Source organism: Mobula birostris, chromosome 18 (assembly GCF_030028105.1).
Source record: "Mobula birostris isolate sMobBir1 chromosome 18, sMobBir1.hap1, whole genome shotgun sequence".
Lineage (NCBI taxonomy): Eukaryota > Metazoa > Chordata > Chondrichthyes > Myliobatiformes > Myliobatidae > Mobula > Mobula birostris.
In genome coordinates, this window is record NC_092387.1 from 49461257 (window position 1) to 49480249 (window position 18993).

The following is an 18993-nucleotide window of genomic DNA, read 5'->3' on the forward strand; positions in this document are numbered from 1 at the left end:
GGAACAGGAGGTGGCCACAGAGGTACAGAACTAAAACCCAAATCTTGTTTCCACATCTGTCTTCATTAGAGTATGTGGTTTAAGTATAACTTGGAAATGTGAAAGTTGTCATTTTACAAGTAAAAAGGCTAAAGTACCTTTGGCATATAGAAGCTTCTCCAGAGCATTTCATATTGAAAAGGAATAACAGTTTGGAGAGAAAGAAAATGATAGGTTAGCAGGAGAGTGCCAGTGGATCTGTGTTTGGAATAATGCATTGACTTGAATCTGTGTGCAAGCCCTGTTGAATCAGAAACTTGAGCAGAACTGGCAATTGTGTGTGAGCAGGGAGAGAGGGAACAAACAGGTGGTCTTCAATTTACAGCTTCTAATGGCATGGTGCACTTCAGACAACTCTTTGAATACCATTGTCATGCTTTTAAGCAAGGATGTTCGAGGCGTTCCTATGTATACTGTAAGAGCAATTTCTTTGTGTGTTGATGACCGTACTTGCAATCCACATTCACTGATTTTTCTTCAAAGTAGAATGAGGTTAAAAATCATCCACACGTCACATGCATCTATTGCCTGACCAACTCCAACTAAACTGTTTTTTCAATTTAACCAACTCATGTATTGACTTGCCACCGTAATGAAAGAGCTCCATCTACGGGTTCACAAAGAATCAGCAGCTGCTGCAAAATTAATACACTTTCTGAATATCAATTATTTCTTTGCTTATTAGTTTAAAAACTCAGGCATCTGAAACCATGTAAAATGTTCACTGTGTTTAACTTTGGAATTATTTCATGAGTTTCGTGTTGTCTTCCTCATACCTTTGTGTCTCACCTGGCTTCATGTGGTGAGATCGATTCAAGTATAATGTTTGCTTTCTTTTGAGCAGTTGATATTGAGACAATAGAGGGGCCAAAGCACAACCTTATTGAGGTTTTTCATGCCAATGTAAAATGATAAATTTAATAATGATTGAAGAAATCATGTCTTCTCTTAATAAAAACAAAAACAATGGGATAGATTTGTTAACGTGGGGTTCTGCAGATGTTAGAAAGTCAGAGTAACACACAAAAATTGCTGGAGGACCTCAGTAGGTCAGACACCATCTATGGAGAGGAATAAAGAATCAACATTTCAGGCCAAAGCCCCTTCATCAGGACTTGATGATGAAGGATCTCGGCCTGAAATGTCAACTCTTTATTCCTCTCCGTAGATGTTGCTCAACCGGCTGAGTTCCTCCAGCATTTTGTGTTTGTCACTTGAGATAGATTTGTTCTTAGCTTGTCCACAAGATGAAGGTTTTGCTAGCGTTTAATGTCCATCCCAAAATACCTCTGTGAAAAAGTGATGATAAACCATCTTGCTGATCCTTTATAGTCTTTCAGGTGGAATTATTGTGGATAATGTAAGGAAGGCTATTCCAGGATTTAGGCCTTGCAACGATGAAGCGACAACAATATATTTCCAAGTCAGGATGTGTATGACATAAGAGAGAAACTTGCAGTGGTGGTGTTCCCATTTTTAAGAGGTGCAATCAAAGAAATCAAGTTGCAGATAAACTGTATTACAGCCACTGAGGTGGAAAAAGTTAGGGTGACAGAGATGTAAATAAAATTATATGTCTTTGGTCAAGAATGGACAGAAGCAGGCCAGTTTCCTGTGATTGAAGGAGCTCGAGTGAGTGGATAAAACTTCGCAGAAGATTTAAGATGGGGATGAGGGGCTATGAATGATACTACTGGTAATGTCTGTTGCTACACATTTATTGAAAAATCTTGATGCAGTAATAACAATGTGAGAAATATTGAACCTTGCTGTATATTTAAAGCAAAGTGCAATAAATGCATCATCTGTGAACCAAGAGGCAAAACCAAAGAACAGTTAAACAATTTGGCACAGACTAGATGGGGTGAAGGGCCTGTTCCTGTGATGTAGAGTTATATGACACTAATTACTGGAGCTGCTGCCTCACAGCTCCATTGACCTGTGTTCAGTCCTGACCTCCTGTGCTGTCTGTGTGGAGCCTGCATGTTCTCGGGTTGGTTTCCTATGGGTACTTCAGTTCCCTTGATTCCAGGAATATGCAGGTTAGTAGGTTAGTTGGCAGCTATCAATTGCCGCTCGTGTAGGTGAGTGAAGAATCTGGAGGGAGATGATGGGATTTATGTAAATGAGTACTTGATGGTTTGTTTAGCACTATCGTCCAGAGAGGGCCTGTTTCCATCGCGCATGTCTCTGGATGTACCCACAATGGGTAGACTGATTCATAATGAGTTAAACTTTTATGCCACAGTAACACTTCAATCATCAGGCTCCTATAACTTCACTCACCTGAACTCTGAACTGAGTCTACGACCTATGGACTCACTTTCAAGAACTCTGCAACTCATGCTCTCAGTGTGTAGAGTTTCATTGATTCTGTTGTAATTCTTTGTTCTACTATGAATGCCAGTAAGAAAACTAATCTCAGGATAATAATATAAGGTGATATATATGTACTGTGATAATAAATTTAAATGTTGCTGACAATTGACGGTCACTCTATTTAATAACTCCAGTAAACTGAGTTTGTTCATTTTCTTACCAAATCTTTTCAATTGTTTGCTGTTTTTCTGTGTTTAAGCTCGCCTCAGTGCTTGAATCAGGGAAACATGCTTGTGTCCATAGAGGAGGGTATCAAATGAGCATTGTAAGTCCTGGCATGTTGGCTTAAGCACCAACTTTGTAAATATAAGGTTATGGGTTTGAATCCCAGGAGTAGTATAAACTAGAATTTGTTGCCAAACTCTGTTTCTCAGTAATACATGAACATAGACTAGATCAGAGAGCAACTTGTAAGGACGCATTTAATCAAACTAATTAGCAGGAAAAATAGTAAAATACTAATTAGTATTACAGAGATTGGCAATGCTTTATTATTATCACGTGTACCAACTTTCAGTGAAAAAGTTTGAATGCCATACATAAAGATATTGAGGTAATAAAAAGAACGCGGATGTGACCGGGTGTTCAGCACCGTCTACCAGCCTCTCACTGGCTGCTGCCAGAGGAAGGTGTCTGCATTTGAATGGTGTCTGTCTGTCTGTCTGTCTGTCTGTCTGTCTCTCTCTCTCTCTCTCTCTCCCCCCCCTCTCTCTCTCTCTCCCCCCCCTCTCTCTCTCCCCCCCCTCTCTCTCTCTCTCCCCCCCCTCTCTCTCTCTCTCTCCCCCTCTCCCCCTCTCTCCCTCTCCCTTGATGCTGTCAGAGGATGGTGTCGGAGTTCGGTGTTCTGGGTGTTGGGCGAGGTTTCATCAACACGGTTTTTGGGTTGGACTCTGTTGTTCACATTATGATGTGTTTCTGGTTTCTGGTCACTCCCTTTTTTTTTGTTGCTATTTTGGGTGATTTTGATCAATGCAGCCTGCAGATAGTGAACTGAGCTGAACTGAATATGCCTGGGCTTTTTCTTTGTTGTGTTTTATATTCGGTGTTATTCACTCAATTTTTTTTGTTACCATTTGCGTGATTTCTTGGCACATTGGGAGGGGGTGTTTGATGTTTTTCTTCGAGCAACTTTCATGGTTTTCTTTGTTTCATGGCTGTCTGTGGGGATGAGAAATCTCAGGGTTGTTTACTTTGATAATAAATGTACTTTGAATCTTTGAGAGTTGATAACCCTTTTTCCATTCTGACGAGGGCTTCAATGTGTAGTGTTAGCTTTGTTTTCCTCTCCATGTGTACAGCTGGATAAAGAAGGGTGCAAGTGTATTGTCAGAACACTGAGTACAGGATTTGGGAAGATATGAAACAGTTATATAAGATGTTGGTGAGGCTGCACTTGGAATATTATGTACAGTTTTGGTCATCCTATTATAGGAAAGATATTACTAAACCAAAAAAGCAGTGCAGAAAAGATCTATCAGGATGTTGCCTGGACTTGGGCAACTGAATTACAAGGATAATACAGACAAGGACTTTATTCCCTGGAACGAAGGAGATTGAGGGATGACCTGCGAGAGATGCACAAAATCATGAGGAGCCTAGATAGGGTGAAAGCACGTAACCATTTTACCCCAGGGAGAGGTGCTAAAAACAAGAGGGCATAGGTTTAAGATCAGAAGCGAGAGCTTTAAAAGGGACTAGACAACGGGGTGACCCGTTGGGGCACCCTTTGAGAGAAGGGTAGTGCAGTCTGATGTCACCAGAATGAACATTAAATTTTCCTGAATGCTATTGGTATCACTTTGCTTTGGAAACTGAAGTAGAAAACCTCAGTTTATTAAAGAAGAATGATGTATAGCAAAGCAAATATAGCTGCTCCTCATTTAATGAAGTAGACTTTTGATGACATTATTTCTGGTTTATCTGCCACCCTTGTGCCTCTGGTTGTCATTCTGGAGACTTGCAGCCCTTTCATCCCCTGTCTCTTCATCTCTTCTGCTGTTTGTTGTTTGTCTCTGATCCTGGAGACATGCATGGCTCTCCTCCTCTGTCTCTTCTTCTCTCATCTTTTTTTGTCCTGACTCTTTGATCCCGGAGTCGTGTGGCCCTGGCATCATCCGATTCTTGTTCTCTCACTCTCCTTGCCGCTTCCCGATGACGTTTGACATCATCTCTTGACCATAATATCCCCCTTCCCTTTCCATACGGCATAATTAGGCTGACCATTTTTTTTTACCCTAGTGCTGGATAGAAGATACAAAGCAGTAACACCAAAGGATGCTGATTATTCTTGATGAGGTCGTTGGCGCTCTCCTAAATGGACGTGATATAGTCACCGCTGTCTTTTGACTGCAGCAAAGGGTTTTATGGGTGTCTCGAAGTATGTCATTACAATAAGATTTAATTATCTCTTATTGATGGGTGGCAGTTAGATCTGTCCCAATCCTGCACATGCTGATGGTGGGAATTAGCAGAATGTGACCCCGCGAAATAGAGCTGCCCTGCCCTTTTGTTCTGGTAGGTGTCGCTGCTGAGGCTGGCCGTGCGCATGCGTCGGGCTGTCGCGTCCCGATTTCCACGATGGCCAATCGGATCTCGGGTTAAAAGGGAGTTTGTTTATTTTGGCAAATGAGCAATTTTATACAAATACATAACCCTGAACGTTGCCTGCATTCTGTAAGTTAGCGTATTTTAATTCGATTTAGCCAAAAAAGTGCTGCAGTAATGCACCGTTTGCGCTAATTGGAGGTGACAAACAGACAGAACATGAGAGTTTTAGTAGTATATAGATATCTGGAGCAGTTTCTTCACATATGCTCACTCTCTCCACTTCTGATCCCTCTATGAGGATTCTTATGTGTTCTTTTGTCTTACCCTTCCTGAAGTCCACAATCAGCTCTTTCATCTTACTGACGTTGTATGCCAGGTGTTGTTGCGGCACCACTCCACTAGTTGGCATATCTCACTCCTGTACGCCCTCTCATCAGCACCTGAGATTCTACCAAAAATGGTTGTATTGTCAGCAAATGTATAGATGGTGTTTGAGCTATGCCCAGCCATACAGTCATGTGTATATAGAGAGTAGGGCAGTGAGCTGAGGTGCGCCAGTGTTGATCGTCAGCGAGGAGGATATTTTATCACTAATCCGCACAGATTGTTGTCTCCCGATTAGGAAGTCGAGGAAGGTAAGAGGCGCAGGTTTTGCAACTACTCGATCAGGTTGTGGGAATGATGTATTAAATGCTGAGTCAATGAACAGCATCATGACATAGGTGTTTGTGTTGTCCAGGTGGTCTAAAACCGTATGGAGAGCCATCAAGGTTGCATCTGCCATTGACCTATTGTGGTGATACGCAAATTGCAATGGGTCCAGGTTCTTGCTGAGGCAGGAATTCAGTCTAGTCATGACCATTCTCTCAAAGCAGTCCATCACTATCGATATGAGTGCTACCGAGCGATAGTCATTAAGGCAGCCCACATTATTCTTCTTAGGCACTGGTATAATTGTTGCCTTTGCGAAGCAAGTGAGAACTTTCACCCGTATCAGTGAGAGGTTGAAAATGTCCTTGAATACTCCCGCTAGTCGATTGGCACAGGTTTTCAGAGCCTTACCAGGTACTCCATCGGGACCTTCTGCCTTGCGAGGGTTCACTCTCTTTAAAGACAGCCTAACATCAGCCTCTGAGATAGAGATCACAGGGTCATCAGGTGCAGCAGAGATCTTCAGAGCTGTAGTTGTATGCTCCCTTTCAAAGCGGTCATAGAAAGCGTTGAGTTCATCTGGTAGTGAAGCATCGCTGCCATTCATGCTTGTGGGTTTCACTTTATAGGAAGTAACGTCTTGCAAACCCTGCCAGAGTTGTCGTGCATCTGATGTTGCCTCCAACCTCATTTGAAATTGTCTCTTCGCGCTTGAAATAGCCCTCCGCAAATCATACCTGGTTTTCTGGTACAGGCCTGGGTTGCCGGACTTGAATGCCACAGATCGAGCCTTCAGCAGACGACGTACCTCCTGGTTCATCCACGGCTTTTGGTTTGGGAATGTACAGTAAGTCTTTGTAGGCACACACTCATCCACAGGTTTTAATGAAGTCAGTAACAACTGCAGCATACTCATCCAGATTCCAAGGAGTCTTGAATACAGTCCAGTCCACCGATTCAAAGCTGTCCTGTAGGTGCTCCTGTGCTTCCCTTGTCCATACCTTCTTGTTCCTCACTGCTGGTGCTGCAGTCTTCAGTCTCTGCCTATACTCAGGGAGTAGAAGTACAGTCAGGCGATCAGACTTTGCGAAGTGAGGAAGTGGAATAGCACAGTGGGCATTCTTGATGGTGGTGTAGCAATGGTCCAGTGTGTTGTTTCCTCTAGTATTGCAAATGACCTGTTGATGGTAATTGCACGCTGCATCCTAGCTCTTTACTTCATCCCTCCCCCTCCCCCTCCCATTTTCACCTATCACCTTGTGTTTTTCTTCCTCCTCCACCCACCTTTTAAACCTACTCATCTTTTTTTTTCTCCAGTCCTGCTGAAGGGTCTCGGCCCAAAATGTCAACTGTACTTGTTTTCCATAGATGATGCCTGGCCTGCTGAGTTCCTCTAGCGTTTTCTGTGTATTGCTTGGATTTCCAGCATCTGCAGATTTTCTCTAGTTTGAGTTTGGCCAGATGGCAAGTTTCCACACTGTATGGCTCTATGACTCCAGTATTGTGTTGCTATAAACTTATCGAGAGAGTGCAATGCAGGTAAACAAATCAGGCCCGCAGCACAAGAATAGTAGATTTAAAAAGTACAATGATTGTAATGAGAGAATCTGCTGGGGACAACTGGCAAAGAGATGCCACACTCTGGCGCCATCTTGAGACTTCCTGAGAGGCAAATGTTAAGATACTGCTCTGTACAGAGAGGGTTAAAAACAGGGAGAGGCCATTCAACAGCTTGAACTTTTTCCGTCATTCATTGAGATCAAGCCTAACAACATATGCTCAACTAATCAAATTTTCTTTGATGTCTTCAGTTGATAAATAGCCTTCAGTCTCATCTTTGAGAATCTATTGTCAATTGTGAAAAGTCGTTCTGAAACTCTGTGTGTCTCTTAAATTCAGTCCTTTAACACTTGGCTCCAATGTTTAGTCAGTGACCTTTAGTACCCAGGTGGTGAAAATAATTTCTCTGTCTACTCTATTAGTTTTAATGGATATCTTGAAATTTTCCGTCAAATCCCCCACAACTAAAATCTGAGAGATATTTGCATGTTGTGTCTAAGTAATAGTGAAAAGGCATTGATTACTACGGGGGCTAAAAGTCTGTGCAATGGGTTTGAAATGAAAGGCAGCAAGGGGAAAAAAACATATTTGCACATATATGTAACTATTGAAGTATATGTGTCTGGTGTGTTCTCGCTCTCTCTCACTCTTTCTCTCACTCTCTCTCGGTCGATCTCTCTCTCTCTCTCTCTCTCTCTCACACACACACACACACACACACACACACACACACACACTCACACTTATGTATGAATATGAATTCAAAGGATGACATTAGCAAAGTACATGGAATAAGGAAGGGAATCAAAAGCTTCTTCATGATACTCAGTAATACTTAAGAGCAGACACGTTCCAAAACAATGCGCACTTTCCTGTTAGAACTATGTAACACCATCAGCAGGTCTTTAAGTTCCTCTGGCCTGCAGGGGGTGCACCCTACTGTGTTTCATATCTTTGAGCTTTTATAGCATACTCAGCTTCAAGAAAAGGCATTCAAGTAATCAGGAACATACTAACACTACATTTTAAAATACATCCCAGTGTTGAAACTACTGAACGTCATTTTCACTCAACGGTTTTGTTCTGTCATTCAGTTAAATCCTCATTCCATTGTAAAATTTATTGAGTCTGTGTACTCTTTTACAGTAATCCCATTTATTCTCCCCATCAACTCCACCCTTCACCTTCCCAAATTCTACCCCATCAAGGATCTATTTTATTCACCATAAGCATTTATATGTATTAGGAAATTGCCGCAGAATTTTGGTGTTACATGCAACAAAAAATGACAATGTTCAACCATTATATAGAGTAAAGAATTATGTAAAATATGTTTAGAAGTACAAATATGGAATAAAATGTGCGTGAACAGAACACATAAATGCCGACATTTATTATGGCAATTTGCAATGAACAATTCACCTACCAGCCTACGTGTCTTGCAATGTGGGAGGGAAATGGAGCCCCTGGAGGGAACCCACATTGTTACAGGGAGAATGTGTATATTTCATCACTTTTAACCCTTTATTTCCTTGATCCTAATACCGACAGTGTGGCAATGAAAACTCTTCAGATGTACTTCATTGATTATAAAAGATTTGGGGATGTATAAAAGCTCAGAAGGAAACAACCATTTGTTGAAGGCTTTTTATTCCAACAACTGAAATGATAAAATATGGAAGACTTAAAGTGGATAGATGTTCAAACAGGCTTTGATCACAATGACGCATTGACTTGTTTGTTGTTGATTTAGTCAGCTTCCAATACTTTTATGTTACACTGGTTCAGAATATGGCACAGCAGTGTGGTGGTTAGCGTAATGCTATTGCAGTGCAGGCGATCCAGGTTCAGTTCTGCCACTGTCTATAAGGAGTTTGTACATTCTCTTCGTGACTGTGTAGGTTTCCTCCTGGTGCTCCGGTTTCCTCCCACATTCCTAAGACATACAGGATAGTAGATTATTTGGTGACACGAGTGTAATTGGGCGGCGTGGGCTTGTTGGGCCGGAAGGGCCTGTGACTGTGCTGTACCGCTAAATAAAAAACAAATCAACTGTGCTTAAAAGAAGATTGTGCGGTAACACTTAGATTGAAAGTTAAAACCTTCACTCGTGCTCAACCAACATTCCACTCCCAGTTAGCAAAGTAATGAGGAAAAACCCATTTACAGTTCATGTGGTTGAATTCTGGACTTTACTGCCTTTAGATGGGGTGGACGCAGGTTCCAAGAGAAAATTTAAAAAGTACATATTGAGGAAAAAATTTCAAGACTATGGAGAAAGGGCTGAAGAGCACAACTAACAAGTTGCTCTATTGGAGAGCCGGTATGGTTGTAGTGGGCCAAATGGCCTTTTTCTTTGATATAATTGTAATGTATGGATCTGTTTCTTTTAGAGGAATGACCCTCCCCAGCACCACATTTTGATCTGTTGTCTGCCTATGCACTGTTGTCTACGTATTCATATTATGCTCTCTCTCTCTCTGGCTCGCAATGTGTCACGTGTGCATGTTTTTACTTAACTGATGTGTAGTTGTGCATAAACACAACAAATTGGTGATGAAAATAAACTTGAATGTCAGAACAGATCACGAACTGTGCCGACAGTTATGGAATGAGACAACAAGAGTTAAACAGCATGAGAAGGCTGTCACAGATGCTAATAACCGTGTGAGTACAGCGCATAGTAACAGTGAAAGACACGCTGAATTTAAAGTGAAAATATTGTGGCGATGGCTTCAGTCAGGAAAGTTGACAAATTTAATAGTACTAATGAAGACTGGGAGTCATATATGAGAGGGTTGAACTGTAGTGTAACGTGAACAACGTAGAGAAGCAAAAGAAAGCCTCTGCACCTCTGAGCTTAATGGGTCCAAGAACGTACAGCCTCTTACACAACCTAGTAACCCCTGCAAAGCCAGCAAGCAAGATTTTCAATGAAATTGTTATAATTTTACAAAATCACTTGAACCCTAAACTGCTGGTAATAGCTGAGAGATTTGAATTTTACAAAAGGAACCGGTGAAAAGATGAAAGCCTTTCTGAATACATTGCTGAACTATGCAAACTTTCCCAGTACTGTGACTTTAGAAATGGACTTTCTGAATCATTAAGGGACAGGCTTGTATATGACATACATAGTCAAAGCACTCAAAAGAGGCAACTATCCGAAGGAGACCTAACCTTAGAATGGGCATTGCTCTTGCAATATCGTTAGAGACTGCAGCGAAGGATGCAGCAGAACTACAGAAAAGGAGGTTAGAATGTGAAATGCACAAAATGTCCCGGAATGATGCAAAAAGCCAAAAATGTTATTGATGTGGCAAATCCTCCCTTGATACAAATAACTGTTGTTTCAAAGAAAAAGTCTGCAGAAAGTGTCACAGATAAGGTCACTTTGAGAGAATGTGCAAGGCAGACAAGAAGCACAATCAAACAAAAAGTCTCAAGCCTAAAACTGAGCAAGTGCATAAAGTTATCAAATGTAAAACAGAATCAGATAATATAGAGTCTGACAAAGGTGAACTGTCATGCCTAGAACTGCATAGTATAACTGAAGCAGATCACAAAATCATCTGGATCACAATAGATGTGTCTGGTGTAAAACTGAAAATGGAGCTGGATACAGGGTCAGCTTTGTCCATAATTCCAGAGGCTGACTACAACAGACTGTTTTCTAAGTTACAATTAGAGAAGATCTCAGTTATTCTAAAGACTTACACAGGTGAAAGAGTGTCTCCCAAAGGCAAACTGTAAATAAATGGTGATGTATGGAGGCCAAGCACAACAATTAGAGCTTTAGGTATTGAAAAGTGGAGAGCCAGCACTTTTCAGACGTGAATGGTCCAACTAGACTGGCACTCAATCAAAGCTCTCAGTGTGGCATCAACAGGCAACTGCAGCCTGAATGGTAGCACTAACCAGAGGCTGTCACAGCTGCTTAATGCTAATGAGAAGATGTTTGAGAAGGGAATAGATAAACAGATTGAAGACTTGGCCAAAAGCTGTTCAGGATGCCAAAAAGTTCAAGATGCACCCCCACAGGCACTGTTATACCTGCGGGACTTTGCTGGGCGATTCATGGACCACCTGTTTCTGATTGCTGTGGATGCTCATTTGAAGTGGCTGGAGGTTATACCAATCAAGACAACCACCTCAGCAAAAACTGTCTTTGCTCTGAGAACTATCTTCGCCAAACATGGTTAACCATAACAAATTGTGAGTGACAATGGACCACAATACATGTCACAAGAATTCTGACTGCTCATGAAGAAAAATAGCATCAGACATTTCAAGTCAGCTCCTCACTGCCCAGCAACAAATGGGTTAGCTGAAAGGTTTATCCAAACCTTCAAGAAGTCCATTAAGGCAATGGGCAAGTAGTACATTTCTCTACAGTGCAAGGTGGACAACTTCCTTTTTGTGTTCATCTGATGACAAAACAAATACCCGCAATGCTGTTCATGAGCAGAAGTATGAGATCTCACGTAGACCTCCTGAAACTGGATATATGGAGGGAGGGACAGAATAAACAGTTCAGCTGGTTGCTAAGTGAAACAGTACGGAGCTTCGAGAATGGCTAGGAAATTCTAGCGCGTGATTACTGAGAAGACGAGTGGACACCGGTAGGATAGCTACAAGAAATGGACCACTGATGTACACAGTCGATGTTGAAGATCAGACATGGAGACATCATGTGGACCAGATACTAGATGCTCAACTGAAGAACACGCCTGAGTCGATTGCATCCAACAAGGCAGACACATTACAGTCACCGGACTTGCCTCACAGGAATGATCATATCACTGACAGCAACATGACACGGGAAACTGAGAACGTCATCTTCGACAGGACATCTACCAAACCTCATGTCTTTCCACAAGTCCAGTTCTGTGAAGAGAATGTTATTATTGATAAGACACCTGCCAAACCTGATGCCACTCCACAGGTGCAGAGGTGCTATCCTGAAAGAAACAGAACACCACCCAAAAGACCGAACCTTTAGAACTGTGAAGTTAGTAATGGACTGTTATTGTGAAAGCATGTTTATTTGGAATATGGGTTTATGAAAGAGAAATTAATATTTTGTACGTATGCAGTTTTATGTTGCATTAATCTAAAGGGGAAAGAAGTGTAATGTATGGATCTATTTCTTTTAGAGCAATGACACCCCCCCGCCCAGCACGACATATTGATCTGTGTCTGTGCATGCGCCGTTGACTACACATGCACATTGCTCTCTCTCCCTCTCGCTGCAATGAGAATATACCAGTTAAAGCCATCTCCTGCGTGTGTGTTTTTATTTAATAGATATGTAGTTGTGCACAAACACAACGGTAACCATCCCATGATACATTACTCCTGAAAGCAGAATCACCAGACCAAACTCACAGACCTGTTTCTAGAGTCTACATTCACCCTTGAAACAATCCATTTGGCTTGTTTTGTGATCCACTTCTTCCAGAAGCAGTAAATTATTGCAGTGCTCCTCAGCTGCAAAACCCACTTCAGCTGGTTGTCAATGCTTCTTTGACACAATCACATCAGACAATTTCTACCACGAAGGCAGCAAGCAGTACAGCATACAAACAGGCCCCTTTGGCCCATGATGTTGTGCTAAACTACTGTAATTAAGTCAGAAATTAAATGCCCAATTAAAGTAATTCCTTCTGCCAATGCAAGGTCCATATCATTCCATTCTCTGCACATTTACTTAACTATAATTAAACCCCATAAAATGATGGAATGGTGGAACAGATTCAATGAGTCAAATGGCCTAACTCTGTTGCTATGTCTTATGGTCTTATCATATTTGCCTCCACTACCAACCCTGGCAGTGCATTCCAGGCACCCTGCTCTCTGAAAAACAAATTACACTGTGTATCTCCTTTGAATTTATCCTCTGTCACCTTATATGTATGCCCTGTAGTAATAGACATTTCAATCCTAGGAAAAAATATGTAAAGGAGCATTATTTGTGGATTCCCCTCTAATGCCATGCCTTCCCGATCTGGCAGTCTATTGTCTGTTCCTTCACTGATGCTTGCAGTAAGTCTACAGTGGACTGAACATCACCTAACGGACTGCATTTGTTCAAAAAGACTTATCACTACTTTCTAAAGGCCACTTCAAGAGAAGGAACAAGTGTTTGCTTTGCCTTCCGTCCCCTCACCTTGCAAATTAATAAATGAGAAGATATCTTTGAGGTACTTCTGTGAGGTCTGATGTTTGCAAACGTGATATTTGTTTTCTTACATTGCAGCTCAATTATAGTTTCAATATCCTTGATGTGTGTAAACTTGGTTTAGAAATTTAACACATCGATGCAGCTAGAAGCTGGTCCTTGTGGGTGTTTATTTTTTACTAAGTCTTTCTTTGCTGTTGTTTTGATAGGTAAAAGCCACTGATGCAGATGAAGGAGATAACGGGAAGATCTGGTACAGAATCCTCTCAGGTAACGTTGACCTGCTCCTGAGCCATTTGGCTGATGTGGCATGAATTATTAGAATCTAATTCAAAGGTCTGTTTTCAATAGAAACAGATGTTTTCCACAGAGTTCTCTATATGGATTAGCTGGCTAGACAGAAGGATCACATCAGTTTAATTAGCATCAATAAGAGGATCCCTATCCATGGGATCTTCTTTACATTATCTGTCATGGTTTAGTGGGTTTCATTTTCAGGGAGTCTGAAGATTGTGCCTTCAATTCCCACTCTAGAAGATCAACTACACAATCTAGACTGATGCTGTTGCAGTCTGAGATAGTAACTGCGCAGCTGAGGGTTCTTCACTTCAGGTGAGAGATGTTACATAAATGTGGTTCTGAGGGTACCTGTCTCCCAGGAAGGCTTGATATCAGGTCTTAACTATATTACTGCTTTGCAGTATCTTTTGACATCTTGCTATGTAAGAGGCCGTGTTTATCCAACTTGTTGAGGACTTTAAAATGTTTTGGATGTTCCTTTGTTCGATGCAAGCTTTCAGATACAGCATGATACAAGATGGAATTCATTTTCATGGACACAGATACCGTAACAAAATTAACTCAGCTGGTTATTACAACATGTTTTCCTCCAGGCAGTGATTATGTATTACGATATTACAGCTACTTAACCAAGTTCCCTTTGAATTTTTTTATGTCCTCCAATATTTTTTTGCTGCCAATTTGCTTTATTCACCAAGCTTCCTCTGTACCAATTTCTCAATACAATATTAAAATTTCTTCTTTATAAACTATTTTATCAGTTATATAAAACAACAAATTTCACAACATATTTCAGTGTTGATAAATCTAATTCTAATTCTAACTTGCTTCGAAAGCCTATTTTTTTCACATTTATGTGACATTGCACTGTGCCTGCTACTATCAGCCCATCTGACGCCTTAGCTTAATAACACAAAAAGTGCTGAAGGAACCCAGTGGTTCAGGCAGCAGCTCGAGAAGGAAATGGACTGCTGACGTTTCTGATCGAGACCTTTCATCAGGACTGGAAAGAAGGGTGATAGAATAAAAAGTTGGGAGGAGGGGTGGAGCAAGTGCTGATAGATGATAGGTAAGGGGTGGGGGGGTGGGTGATAGAAAGCTGAAGGAGGGGCAGATAGGGAATGATCTAAGGAGCTAGGTATTGATTGATGGAAATGAAGGGCTGAAGAAGATGGAATCTGATGAGAGAGGATGGTAGACCATGGAATAAAGGAAGGAAGTGAAGAGAGACCCTGGTGGGTGCTGGTGTGATAAAACTTCTCATGTCTAATAAAGCTTCAGGAAAGGAAGCATGTCTAAGCAGGAAAAACAAGACAAAGGCCTCTAACGGCTTATCTTTCTCTTGTCTTTTCTACTTAGGTATATATCCTTTCCTAGAGATTTACTAGGCATGATAAGCTCTGCCACATCAACATTGAGACCATTCCACTTTTTAAGATGATTGTAGTTGGAAACAGTTGAAAGTTCAAAGGGAAGATAACTGCTCTGTAAGGAGACTAAATAAGTGAGATACGTAGATATAAACAACAGGAATTCTGCAGATGCTGGAAATTCAAGCAACACACATCAAAGTTGCTGGTAAACGCAGCAGGTCAGGCAGCATCTCTAGGAAGAGGTACAGTCGACGTTTCAGGCCAACACCCTTCGTCAGGACTAACTGAAGGAAGAGTTAGTAAGAGATTTGAAAGTGGGAGGGGGAGGGGGAGATCCAAAATGATAGGAGAAGACAGGAGGGGGAGGGATGGAGCCAAGAGCTGGACAAGTGACTGACAAAGGGGATATGAGAGGATCATGGGACAGGAGGTCCGGGGAGAAAGACAAGTGGGGGGGGATCCCAGAGGATGGGCAAGGAGTATAGTGAGAGGGTCAGAGGGAGAAAAAGGAGAGTGAGAGAAAGAATGTGTGTATAAAAATAAATAACAGATGGGGTACGAGGGGGAGGCGGGGCATTAGCGGAAGTTAGAGAAGTCGATGTTCATGCCATCAGGTTGGAGGCTACCCAGACGGAATATAAGGTGTTGTTCCTCCAACCTGAGTGTGGCTTCATCTTTACAGTAGAGGAGGCCGTGGATAGACAAGTCAGAATGGGAATGGGACGTGGAATTAAAATGTGTGGCCACTGGGAGTTCCTGCTTTCTCTGGCGGACAGAGCGTAGGTGTTCAGCAAAGCGGTCCCCCAGTCTGCGTCGGGTCTCGCCAATATATAGAAGGCCACATCAGGAGCACCGGACGCAGTATATCACCCCAGCCGACTCACAGATGAAGTGTCACCTCACCTGGAAGGACTGTCTGGGGCTCTGAATGGTATAGATATAGATGACTTCGTTCTACCAAATCCTATTGTTCTACAAGACCATTGCAGTTTAAGTTTAATGACAAATTGGAAGTAGTAGTCAGCTATAGAAATAATACTAATTCTGTCATTAGCATGAGTTGATAGTCTATTTTTCTAGGAGATGACTGCTAGATAAAGGCTTTGCCTACCAGCAACATGGGTTTTTGGTGATTCCACTGAGTTCATGTAACCATAGAGCTGATGCAGGCTGCATCCTGTCTCATGGAATACCCCACTGCTTCCCAGAAAGACAATGGGAAAATAAATGTTTTAAGGAAATTTGGTCAAGAGGATATATTTTTAGCCTCAGAACTATTGGCTTTATGTGAGTGGTTTTTATTTCCAGGGAATTCCAATGATAACTTCCGGATGGACCAAACCACTGGACTCATCTCCAGAGGAAACCGCCCGCTGGACAGAGAGAGCAGTACTACCCACGTGTTGGAGGTGGAAGCTTACAATAATGACTTTGGGAGGATGAGGAGCTCAGTCAGAGTAAGAGCCGAAGTTTCACTCACACGCGTCTTATGACACAGGAGCAGAATTAAGCCATTCAGCCCATAGAGTCTGTTCTGTCATTCGATCATTGCTGACTTATTTTCCCTCTCAATCCCATTCTCTTGCCTTCTCCCCTATACCTTTGATGCCCTTACTAATCAAAAGCCTATCAACCTCCGCGTTAATATACACAGTGACTTGGCCTCCACAGCCATCTGTGGCAATGAATTCCATGGATCTATCACCCCCTGGATAAAGAAGTTCCCAGTATAATGACCTTGTACCTCTGTGTGTTCCACCATGTTCCTATTTGTATCCACACTCAGGACAGCATTAGGATGGTTTATGATTGGTGGTTGCTCCATCCATGGGGACGTAAGCTACTGTTGTACTCAACCCTAATTTAGATCAAAGAAGTTGCACGGCTACGTAAATCTGTCTCATGTTGCACGGTAGAGCAGTACTTCTACTTTCCGGTTAACATGTGCCCAGTAGGTGGACGGCTGTGATTCAACTACATGACCAAAAGGTTGCTCAGGGAGATGGTAGACATGCATAGTTCTCAGGAACAGAATCATTAAGGAACCGAGGTGGCTGCCAGTACTTCTGTAGCATAGAAATAATTGTACTGTAGGAAACGCCTTATGCTGGGTGATGCCTCATCCATCATTAATGACTATTTGACTGGGCAGAAATCCTGCAATGGTTTTCTGGTTTAGTTTTCAAATTTCTGGAGCAGGACTTGAACTCAGAATCAGGGAGGCAAGAGTGTGCTACAGTGGGCACCCTGCCCTGCCCCACAACAATGTGTATGATTTTTGTCTTCCTGGCTAATTTCCTCAGGCCCCTCTGCAAGGGAGTAAACGAAAAGGTACCCTATGGGCGGATCTTCGAAGCGTAGCCAAATTCTCTGCGTTGGAGCGAAGGAGGATGAGACGTGATGATAGAGAAGTGCAAGATGATAAGGGGCATAGATAGAGTGGACAGCAGGCACCTTTTTTCCCCAGGGAAGAAATTGCTAGTACAAGAGGACACAATTTTAAAGTGATTAGAAGAAAGTACAGGGGGAAGTCTGACGGTAGGTATTTTACGCAGAGTGTGGGAAGTGTATGGTACTCACTGCCGGGGGTGGTGATAGAGGCAGATACATTAGGGACATTGAAGAGACTCTTAGATAGATTCTTGATTCTTATCTTTCCATGCTATTGATTTGACTTTTCCTTGACTAGGTCATCGTGTATGTCGAGGATGTGAACGATGAGGTGCCTGTTTTCACCCAGCAGCAGTACAACCGACTGGGCCTGAGAGAGACAGCAGGGATTGGCACATCAGTCATCGTGGTCCGAGCAACCGACAGGGATACGGGTAACGCTCTTCTTTTAGACCTGGGTTGGGTTCTCTGTATGTCCACATTGAACGGAAAGAAATACCTTTCAAAGAAACAACAAAAGGGGAGCCTTCACTCAGATCTATGAATCCTTGGACTTCGTTACTACAGAGATCTGTGATGTTCGGTTAGAGTTGGTTGAAGGTGAATTAAGATCAAATGATAGGGATAATGGTTGAGAAAGTCAAGTTACAGAAAGTCTCCCAACCGACCTGGTACAACAGTTATTCTTCCATTAATTGGGATCTGACCATCACTGGCAGGGCTAATGTTTATTGCCCATCCTTAATTCCATATGAGAAAGTGCCAGCTAAACCACCATCTGGAGTCTTTTTGGTGAAGTTGGTCCTATAGCGCTGATAGCCAAGGAATTCCAGGACACAGACCCATTTATCATGAAGGAACAGTGAAAAACTTCCATATCAGGATATGGCATGACTCAGAGGGGGGTCTGTGGTGGTGGCCAAAGGGCCAGTTAAGTTCGTTAGTTTGTATTGTATGAGACTTTGGTTATGGAGTGAATATCTCTGGTTTACTTGTTCAAGTGGTCTTACTGAGCTCAGTTTTGTTGTGTATTTTCAGGTCCAGAGTTTGTTTCATTATTTAATAGTGCTGGATACACCTTCTCTAATTCCCTTTACCAGTAAGACCCTGGGATGTGAATAGCCATTCAGGTGGGCCTGCCCCTGTATCAGCCAAACTAAACTCCAGACTTGAGCAAGAGTCATGGCAGCAGCGTTACATGCTACCCCTTAATCCAGTAATATGTACCAAGATCTTTAATCAAGAACCACATATGATAGTGGGACAGATTACCAAACATAGAACAGTAAGGCTTTTCAGCAGAAAATATTGTGCCAACCTTTTAACCTACTCCAAGATCAATCTAATCCTTCCCTCTCACATAGCCCTCCATTTTTCTTACATCTATGTGCCTGTCTAAGAGTCTCTGAACTATCCCTAATGTATCTGCCTCCACCACCATGCCCGAGAATGCATTCCCTATACTTATCACCCTCTGTGTGAAGAAACAACCTTTGACATTCCCCACTATACTTCCTTCCAATCACCTTCAAATTATGCCTTGGGATTACTTTGTTCTACCATGGGATTTCT

The 18993-nt window shown here is 42.1% G+C and overlaps 1 protein-coding gene across 12 annotated transcripts in view; it reads left to right on the top strand.

The window, feature by feature from the left end:
* Positions 1-18993, top strand: part of cdh23 (cadherin-related 23) — a 1156658-nt gene that overhangs the window by 807756 nt on the left and 329909 nt on the right. For 11 of the 12 annotated variants that reach the window (XM_072282605.1, XM_072282606.1, XM_072282607.1 and 8 more), the window contains exons 28-30: positions 13567-13627; positions 16339-16487; positions 17720-17855. In XM_072282605.1, coding sequence (XP_072138706.1) covers positions 13567-13627; positions 16339-16487; positions 17720-17855 — 346 coding nt within the window. The remainder of the gene's footprint in view (positions 1-13566; positions 13628-16338; positions 16488-17719; positions 17856-18993) is intronic. The other variant, XM_072282616.1, reaches the window with a different exon arrangement.